This window comes from Neofelis nebulosa, chromosome 7, assembly GCF_028018385.1.
Source record: "Neofelis nebulosa isolate mNeoNeb1 chromosome 7, mNeoNeb1.pri, whole genome shotgun sequence".
Classification (NCBI taxonomy): domain Eukaryota; kingdom Metazoa; phylum Chordata; class Mammalia; order Carnivora; family Felidae; genus Neofelis; species Neofelis nebulosa.
Genome location: NC_080788.1, coordinates 73536324 through 73547281, shown reverse-complemented (window position 1 = coordinate 73547281; position 10958 = coordinate 73536324). Strand labels below are relative to the sequence as shown.

The following is a 10958-nucleotide window of genomic DNA, read 5'->3' as shown; positions in this document are numbered from 1 at the left end:
CCATAAACACCAGATGTGTGTTTGGTCTGTGTCTGGAGGCTCCTTGTGTATTCCTCCCATGCTTTAACATTCTTTGATTTTTATGTCTGGCGAACATGAAATAAAGACTATGTGCCGTTTGCTGCTACTGCTGTTTTGCTGCCAGAGGCAGTCCTGTGTGTCCACTCAGTCTAAGTGTCTGAGAACTTTCTCTTCAGTGTGAGGCTACAGAGAGGGCTTGGCCCAGGGCTAGCTAACCCTCGAGGACTTCCAACAGCTAGTGACTGGAAGGGAGATGAGAGTGTGCACAGGAGTCAAGGTGGCTCATCAGGGGAAAGGAAAAGAGAGCTTTAAGAGTAAGTGGTCACAACTCATGTGTCGAAAGTTTCTGAGAGGTCAGCTATGGGGATACCTGAAAATTTCTGTTGATCTACAACACAGAGGTCATTAGTAGTCTTTTTGAGGGCTTAACTAGTGGAGGAATTCAAGCCAGATCGATCTATGCTCTTTAATCCAGAAATTCCAATGGATAAGCACAACAGCAGTGTATAATTACATTCACCAAAGAACATGTTTAAGAATATTCATGCAGGGCACCCGGGTGTCTCAGCAGGTTGAGCGACTGACTCTATTTCAGCTCAGGTCATGATCCCATGGGTCATGGGTTTGAGCCTGCCTGGGATCCTCTCTCTCCCTCTCTTTCTGCCTCTCCCCTGTTTGTGCTCTCTCTCTCTCTCTCTCTCTCTCTCAAAATAAATAAATACACCTAAAAAAAAAAGAATATTTATGCAACACTGCAAATGAACAGGCAAACAGGCAAAACAAATCTATCTATGGGATTGTGGTTTCCCCAGAAGAGCAGGTAGTGACCAGAAGGGGACATACGGGAGGGCCATACATGACAGAGCAGCAGACGTAGCTTCAGTCTCTGGAAGATACTAAATCCTTCAAAGGAAGCTTCCTAAGAGTCCCTTTGACACCAGGACAGATCTGGGCTTTGACGCTACAGGCTGAAGCAACTTTGGCACTACAGGTCAACACAGGGAAGCCGTTTAGATTTTGGGTCTTCCGCTTTAATGTAATCATCACAAACCACTTAAAAAAATCTTTTGTGAAATGTCTACTGCGAGGTAAAGAATTGAAGATAAAGATGCTTTTGATGAATGACACTGTTTGATATGTTCTCTGAGCCAGAGAAATAGCATTTTCCTTAGAGTGAAGCATCCACCTGAAAACCCCCACTGCCTCAGGCACAGCCCCCCGCTTCTTCCTTCCACACCGCTGCTCTCCCTGGTGTCCATAGCTGGGGGATGCTTGAGATCTGAGGTTTTTGTGGGGCTCCCACAGGTGCCGCATCACTGTGGTGTCTCTCAGAGCACAGAAATACACTGCTGAGTCCCTGAGTTGTAATCCTGTGATGGTGAGGCTGATGGATCTGTCTGGTTTCTGGAAGTTCAGAGAATACCGCCCCTCTGTTGCATTCTGCTCACTGTAGGACTCCTGATAAATAAGGAGAATCATTTCCCCACTTGGTGGTTGTTTGTACCAGAATAGATAATAAGTATAACCACTGGCTTCGTATACACAATCCAAGGTCACAGCCTCCTTCTCTGGCATAGAAATTGCAGGTTGGGCTTGAGTTACCTTCTGTGCCATGCTGGCTCCTGCAAAAAGAGAAGAGAGAATTAGGCTGATTCTCCTGGTAGTGGCCCTAGGGTCTTAGGGAACTCAGGTAGGACTGAGAGTTCTGATTCCCCTGCCCATTATTCTACTCTCCTAAACCCCAGCAGACAATGATAACCTGCGTCTACCCCTGAACTTGGGACTCGGCACAGCCTGTCTGTGCTTGTGGCTGTCTTTACTAGCCCTACCAAGGCAGATGGAGGCTGTGACTATTCTCAGCAGGCTGGGGAGCAGCATGTTGGAGGCTCTTCCTGTGAGTGAAATGTGCCGTGTTCCGTCTCAAATTCAGGTCTAAATGCCTGCCCTGTGCCTCAGAGGGCGGACACACACACACACACACACACACACTGACTAAGCTGTAAGATGCTACCGTGCCAGAACAGGAAATGTAGTTTGCTATCAGTTTGCTTGTGTTGCGCTGTGGCTTTGTTGACATGGTGGGAGAGTCTAACTTGCCTATTAAGTCTTTTTCTAATTTAATTCACAACAATGATATGTATAGGAGTTAAGCTGAATTGTAGGACACTGATGGTAGAACCATTTGCCATATTCAGCCAATGCATCTACGATGGACTGGTAAATCTGAAAAGAAATACAATTTATTATGATTATGGTGACTTCTGAGAGCAAATAGTCATCCATCTTTTTGCGCAGTGTATGCTTCTTTTTGTCCCCAGCCAAAATCTACAGTGAAATATACTCACAGATTTTTCTTCTGGACAAGAAGATAAAACTATTCATTCTCAGTCATCATAACTTTTCTTCTTACACTGCAAGGCATTGGTTTCTGAGGAATTTTCCATTGGATAAAGCTCTTTGTCTGTTTAATGCTACCACAGCAAGTTTCCTGATTGACAAAATTTGGCTAACTGCACATGCCTAATAGCAATCAATAGTAAGTCTGTTAGAAAACTCTTGCTTTGGAGGTGCCTGGGTGGCTCAATCGGTTAAGCATCTGATTTCAGCTAAGGTCACGATCTTGACTTCGGCTCAGGTCATGATCTCAGGGTTGGTGGTGACAGCTCAGAGCCTGGAGCCTGCTTCAGATTCTGTCTCCCTCTTTCTGCCCCTCTCCCACTTGTTCTCTCTCTCTCTTTCCCTCTCTCTCTCTCTCCCTTCCTCTCTCTCCCTTCCTCTCTCTCTCTCTCTCTTTCTCTCTCTCAAAAATAAATAAACATTTTTTTAAAGGAAAAAAAAAAGAAAAATCTTGCTTTTAAATATTGCCCCCTCCAGTCATAATAAGGCCAAATTCACCAGGTCATGCATTCTTATTTTCTTATATCAAAAGTGTAGCCTTTCAAAAATTGCAAATATCACTTGTCTGTGTTGCAGCAGCTGTGGCTCAGAGGCTCTCACTGGACTCAGTCCCTCAATAGCTTCATGACTTAGCAACACGGAAGTTGGTGCCTGATTCGCTTGGCATCAATGTGCTGATTTATGACTGTGATTCAGTTGACTGCAGCTTTTAATTGCCTATTTATTTTCTCATCCCTAAGTGAATATATCAATTTAGTGGCATCTAACGTCCATGTTATATAATGAGAAAACAGAATTTTTTAGAAGTCCAGGATGGTTCAACTATCAGAAAAATGTTGTCTCTAAGAGGAGGGATTTGACTGGAAAGAGGCACGAGGGGACTTCTGAGGTGAAGGATAATTTCAAGACACACTGAACAGAACATGTAAAATCTTGCATTTCATTGTAGAAAAAATGATACCTCAATAAAAAAGTGAACTACAATAAAATAAAATATACAGAGAAAATTAATTCGTCCAGCTTTCTGTAGGTGTTGTAGAAATATATTTATACTTTTTAATTGCTACGGAACAGCTGTAGTCTGCTGTGATCACAGCCCAATTCCAACCCTTCTGACAACCACTCGAGACCAGGAAGCAACAAAGACTAGCGGGACATTAATATGCTGAGAGGCTAAATATACACAAAAGAAATGATTAAACAAAATGGAATACCATACAGCTCTCAGAATCAAGGTCCACACAGTTACACATAATTATACGAATAAATCTCGCAAAGGTAAGATCATCTAAAAGAAACCAGCTACGACAGTACATGCTAAATGATTCCTTTTATATACAGTACAAAAGCAGAGAAAACTATTCTGTGAGTTGATGTCAGCATAGTGATTACTGGGGGTGGTAGACACAGGAAGCAGGTCCAAGAGTGGCCTGGCACAGGGGTAATGTCCTGTTTTTCAACGTGGGTGCTGGCTCCAATATGTGGCAGTTCATCTAGCTCTGTAATTATTCAGGTCCACATTCTCTACCTGTAAGTTATTTCATTTATTTTGGTTCCTTTTTATTGAAGTATAATTTATCTGTAATACAATGCATGGTCCCTATATGTTCATTTCAGTGAGTTTAAGTATTTTATGTACTTGTGTAATCACCACCCAAACAAAATCAAGAACATTTACCTAACCCCAGGAAGTCCCCTTGTGACCCTCTCCAGTCAAACCTTCCTCCCCAGAGGGAACCACTTTCTACTTTTAACCAAGCTTAGTTTTTTTCTGTTCTTGAATTTCATACTAATGGAATCATACTGCATTTGGAAGGAAGGGTCTGGCTTCTGTCAGTTACCAGAGATTTTAGAGATCCATCCTATTATTGTAAATATTGGTTGGTGGTTCGTTCCTTTTGATTGCAGAGTAATATTCCCTATATACCATTAATTATTTACATACTCTCTGTGGATATTTTGGGTCGTTTCCAGTTTGTGGTAAATATGAGTAAACCTGCTACGAACATGTTTGTGTGTCATTTGTGGGTCTGTATTTTCATTTCTCTTCGGTAAATACCTATTCATGGACTTGGTAGGCCACAGCAGTTTCCCAAAGTGATGGCACCAGTTTCCCCTTTACCAGCAGGGCACGGAAGGTCCACTTGCTCCATGTTTTTGCTGATATTTGAGGCTGTTACCTGATTTGTTTGTAGGCCTTCTAGTGGAGGTGAATGACATCTGAATGTGAATGTAATTAGCATCTCCCTAATGATTAATAGTGTTGAGTGTATTTTATATACTTATTAGTCATCCTACTTAAGTATTTTATTATTGTTTTATCTTTCTATTGTTGGCTTATGAGAGTTCTTTATATTTTCTGGAAACAATCCTTTTCCAAATATTTCTTTCTAGCATACTTCTGCCTAGACTTTAGATTGCTTATTGATTTTCTTTCTTTCTTTTTTTAATGTTTATTTATTTTTGAGAGAGACAGAGCGTGAGCAAGGGAGGGGCAGAGAAAGAGGGAGACACAGAATCTGAGGCAGGCTCCAGGCTCGAACTCAGGAAATGTGAGTTCATGACCTGAGCCAAAGTTGGACAGTTAACCAAGTGAGCCACCCAGGTGCCTCAAGATTGCTTATTGGTTTTCTTAAAATTGTTTTTTGATGAGTAGAAATCTTAAATGTTGCTCATGTCCTATTTATTAATTTTCTTTTATGGTTAGTGTATTTTGTACCATGTCAAGAAGTCTCTTCCTACTCTGAGGTCTCAAAGATATTCTCTACTGTTTTGGGCTATTTTTAGTAGTAGCATCTGAAATTAAATTAAGCATCTTAATTTATCCTAGCCTGATTTCAAATAATATTATTTCCCTTTAATAAGAAAATGTTTTTTATTGCATCTGGATATGCTGTAATACCACAACACATTGTTTTTATGTTGCCTTAAAGAAACAGTGGCTTTTTAAAGTAAGTGAAGTTATTAAAATTACTAACAAAACTTAAAAATGTCCACTCAGGCATCTACCCTTTCTGGTATTCTTTGTGTCTTTTTGTGAATCTGAGTTTCCATGTGATATTATTTCCCAATAGCATGAAGTCTTTCAGCATCTCTTGTACTGCAAGTCAGGTGGAGACAAATAATCTTTGATTTTGTCTCTTTGAAAATATATTTAGGGGCACCTGGGTGGGTCAGACACGGTTAAGTGTCTGACTTAAGCTCAGGTCGTAATCTTACGGCTTGTGAATTCAAGCCCTGTGTCGGGCTCTGTGCCGACAGCTCAGAGCCTGGAACCTGCTTTGGATTCTGTGTCTCCCTCTCTCTCTGCCCCTTACCCACTCGTGCTTTGCCTCTCTTCCTCTCTCAAAAAAAAAGTAAATAAACATTACAAAAATTTTTTTAAAGAAAATCTACTTATACTGCTTTTATTTAAGGGTATTTTGGCAAGTGATGGAATTCTAGGTGGTCATATTTTTGTTCTTTCAGTACTTTGAAAGTGTTTTATTGTCTTTATACTACTGTTTTTGGTAGTAAGTCAGTTATCATTTGTATTTTTATTCCTGCGTGCATGTAATGTGGCTATCTTTTTCCTTTGACTGCTTTTAAAAATTTTTTAAATTAAGTTTATGTATTTACTTTGAGAGAGAGAGAGAGAGAGCGAGCACTCTGGGGAGGGGCAGAGAGAGGGAGAGAGGAAGAATCCCAAGCAGGCTCCACACTGCCAGTGTGGAGACTGATGTAAGGCTTGAATTTACAAACTCTGAGGTTGTGACCCAAACCAAAATCTAGAGTTGGATACTTAACTGACTAAGCCACCCAGGAGCCCTTTCCTTGGACCACTTTTTAAAAGCTGATCTTTATTTAATTTTTTTTTTTTTTCAGAATTTTGACTGTGATGTGCCTAGATGGGGCCTCCTTTGTGTTTATCATCTTTGGGATTCTCTGAACTTGTTTAATCTATCCATTAAGAATTTTCTTCAAATGTGAAAGTTCTCAGCCATTATCTCTTTTTGTGTGTATATATAGATATATGTGCGTGTGTGTGTGTGTGTATATACACCATATATATATACATACATATACATATATGTACATATATCATATATATACATATATCATATATATACACATATATATATATCATATATATATACATATATATACATATATATATATATATATATACACACATCCATTTTCCCCCTTCCTTATGGGAATTTTCAATCATTAATATGTTAGACCATTTGTTATTGTCCCTCAGATCTCAAAAACTTGTTCTGTTTGTTTATTCTTACCATTTTACCTTTTATGAAGTTGAGATAATTCTACTGACCTGCCTTCAGCTTCAGAGATTATATATATAATCTCTCCTAAACTTCTGCATCTCGGCATGCATATTGTTTACATTTCCTGTTAAGTCCTTTGGCATTTTTACCATAGTATTTTGTAGTACATGTCTGACAATTCCAACACCTGGGTCATCTTTTTGTGTCTGCTTCTATTAACTGTTACCTTTTTGACCATGGGTCACATTATTGTTTGTTTATATGTTTATTTGCTGCTTCTTTGGGTATCTCATAATATTTTATTATATTCCAGATGATTTATATAAACTAGAAATAGAAACTGAAATAAACAAAATTTCTCCCCCCAAATTCATGCCCTTCTTCTTCCTGCTGTTAAGGTGTATGTGTGGTAGGGGTAGAGTCTGAATCAATCTGATTTATGGTTCAGAGTCTTAAAGAAAATAGAATCCAACTTATGTTTGAAAACTTTTGTAGCTTCAGGTTTGGTATTTGTTGCAGCATTAGTTTCATTCAGGGTAAGGTCAGGACTTTCCATCAAAGGGTTTGGTATCAGCACGCTGGAAAAATTCCAGATATCTCTTCATGCTTTCCTACCAGATCTGCCTTCTTTCTCACCTATTGGAAGTCTCTCTCTTGCTTTATAGTCTGGGGGCCTGCTTTTGAGTCACCAGGGAGTTCTCTTTGTTTGTTTGTTTGTTTGTTTACTTATTTTGAGATGGGGAGGGGCAGAGAGAGAGGGGGAGAGAGAGAGAGAATCCTAGGCAGGCGCTGCACTGACAGTGCAGAGCTCGATGCTGCGCTCAGTCATGGCCCGAAGTCAGATGCTTAACTGACTGAGCCACCCAGGTGCCCCTAGGGACTTCTTACTGATTCCCAGCCCTGGACTTGGCTTTTTGCTCCCTGAGCAAATTCTTTCTCCCCTGCTGCCTGTTCCAGTCTTCAGAGAGCTCTTGATCTATACTATATAAAAGCCCAAAACGTCTCAGAGGATTTTCTCCCCACTCTCATCTTTTTCCCACGGCTTCAGCATGCTACCTATGAACCCTGTGAAGACCCATGGAGAAGGATTGGTGGATGGGTGTACACTTAGCAGTAGCTGGGGCTCTTCAGAATTCTAATATGTCTTAGCAGCCACCACATGGCCCTTAGAGGTTCCTTAAACGTTTGACTAATTTCCTCTTGTCCCTCTCTATAAAAGATTCCTTCTTCTTCCACTATTTCAGCAGTGATGAAAGTTGCCACTTTCTGGAATTTAGTTCATTTAGGTTTCTTTGCATCCTCAACTTTCTGACAGTTATTTGTTTTAAGCTAATTGGAAGCAGAGATTCACATATGTATTTTACATTAATAACAAGTTTTACTTTTTTTTAAATCAGAGGGATCAAATTTCTAATCTAATATTAACCATCAACGGCCTCTCCAAATCTCAGTTTTCATGGGAGTAATAGTAGTACTTGCCGTAAAGCAGTACTATAACAGAAAAATATAAGGGCACATGCCTGGTATGTGTTAGTGCTTAGAAAGTTTAATAACTAGGAAATATTGTTATTATTCCATAATACAATTCATATTTTTTTTAATTTTTTTTCAACGTTTTTTAAAATTTATTTTTGGGACAGAGAGAGACAGAGCATGAACGGGGGAGGGGCAGAGAGCGAGGGAGACACAGAATCGGAAACAGGCTCCAGGCTCCGAGCCATCAGCCCAGAGCCTGACGCGGGGCTCGAACTCACAGACCGCGAGATCGTGACCTGGCTGAAGTGGATGCTTAACCGACTGCCCCACCCAGGCGCCCCTACAATTCATATTTTTTTATAACAATGTGAGAGCGATGTGATAGTAAAATAATGAAGTTCTTTTTTTTTTTTTTATTTGGATTTGTGCAGATTTGGAAGATATATTTTTTTAAGTGAGTTCCACACCCAGTGTGGGGGCTTGAACTCATGACCCTGAGATCCAGAGTCACATGTTCCACAAACAGAGCCAGCCAGGTGCCCCAATTTTTGGAGAGTATCTTTAAAGCACAAGACTCTTAGCTCACCAAAGAAAAGGCTCGTGTACTTTGTAATAGCCCCAGAACCTAGCAAACTGCCTCTGTATAGCATTTCTTAAATAGATTCATTAACAAATGGGAATAATAGCATCTTACAATTGTATAATTCATTATTACTTAAATGATATTTCTACTTGTATATTTTATATATATATATATATATATATATATATATATATATATATATATAACATATTTTTGGAGAATATTTTTAAAGCACAAGAGACACACATACACATATATACATGCATACACAACATATATATACATAATATATATATACACATATATGTTTTATATATTAAACAGGTTATATTTATATATAACACTTATATATAAATATAAGTGTATATATATAATTTATGGTATATATAACTGGAGAGGCTTAAGTTAATGACATTTAAAATTTCAGTTTCTGAACTTGGTGAAGGGGATTAGAGAGAAGTTGCCTCTATCAGAACGGACTAAGAAGATTAAGACAGGCAGATCTAGAAACACAACCATAAACGATGTACTTAATGCAAGCATACAAAGTGGATACAGGCTGATGGACAGGGCTCAAAGGATCCCACAACACTAGGAACTTTAGAGCACAGTAGAGAACTTACCCTGGGTAAGGAGGTTGAGGGGAATGAGTCAGGACCAGATCCTAACAGAAACATAATCCAAATAAAATTCAAAAGTCTTTGTATCCCCTCCCTGAAATGGTCTCCTTAGGGGTATCTGGACCATACTTGAATGACAACAGCCTCACCCCTTACGAGGGCACACTTATTTATGTAACTTGGTTCCTGAAATACCTTCCTTCTATTTCTTGTCACATCATTGTTTTAATCCAGCTAAGTATTTTCTTCTAGAAAGCCAGATTTAGATGCTTAACATTCTTAGCCAGGCTCTCTTCATTCCAGAGGCATGTTGGTGGTATTTAGCTGCCTCCTGTTGTATTGTTTTATTAGAGAATTCAGGAATCTCAGCTAAGGGTTCTGTGTCAGTTGGCTTGTTTGTCTAGTTTCCTTTGTAATTATTTATGCTGGTGAAACAGCACAGATGTAAAAGGGTCATTTCCATAGCTTGTTATTTCTCTATTTGTCTAGATTGTGTTTACTTTATGCAAAGTAAGATTGTGTTATAGTAAGAAGTCAAGACGTTATAATTTTAAAGCGTTGGGATTTGTTATTACAGACAGCTGTGACATTTTCTTATGTAGGCTCTGAAGGATAGTGTCTTCGATACAATGACAATTGCTATGACCAAATCAGCTGAACACAAGAATCATCTTCTGATGACACAAATTCACCTTGAATAGATTTTCCCACCTATTGCAATGAACTTTGTTTTAACTCTTATTAAAATTAGGGTCTTGAGTAGAGATAGGCTGGCAAGGTTCTCCAGCTAAGCACATTACCTAGCTGCCCTTAAACTACTGTGCATGTTCAGGAATCCCTAAGCTCAAGCATTCATTCTGGAAATCTACAGTTATCTGTGATGTGCAAAACTCTGTAAAAAGCACATAAACCAAAACAAGATATGATTTCTATCTCAAATTGCTTTCAGTTGGCAAGGATCAGATAAGTGGAGCAAATTCCATTTCCTGCCTGTACTCCCTGTAGCCCAGGCCCAGGCAGGTGGAATTAGGAATCAGACAGGAAATAGATAGCTGAGGCATTTATCATTGAGCAAATAAACCCTGTTTGAATATCTTATTTCTAGTGTTTAGATTTATTTTTGCTGTTCCATCTCCCTCTCCCTTTCTTAGACCTGTTTATCGAGATGTTTAACCTGCACTGCTCAGGTATCTAACACCCAGTGTGAAGGAGTCCAAAATGTTAGGGAAGAAGGCAGTATTTACCTTCAGGGTTGGGTGTCCAGACATTCGCCTAGAACTTTCTCCTTTCTCATTTCATCACATTAGTTCTCTGACTTGCTTCAAGAAAGATTTAGTATTATCTAGCCTTGGAATAAATAAAATTAAGTTCTTTATTGATATATCTTAAATATTATACACTGAGTTTCAGAATCAAAAAGTTCTCCATTTTGCCTGCCATTTGAGTTATTTGAGAAATGATCTCTGGAATGTGATCAAATTGAAATTTATTTTACTGTGATTAATTAAATGGAGGTTCTTGAAGCTCATTGTCACTGCCTCTGCTGGCTTCCTTTGAACCTTTTTTTCTTTTTGTCTTTTTTTTTTCAATTTT

General features: G+C 39.0%; 1 gene segment (V, D, J or C); it reads right to left on the bottom strand.

The window, feature by feature from the left end:
• Positions 1-1166: 1166 nt before the first annotated feature.
• LOC131516913 (T cell receptor alpha variable 14/delta variable 4-like) lies at positions 1167-1941 on the bottom strand. The segment is given in 2 exon segments: positions 1167-1643; positions 1851-1941. Coding segments are annotated over 2 exon segments (467 nt in total).
• Between the last annotated feature and the right edge of the window lie 9017 nt (positions 1942-10958).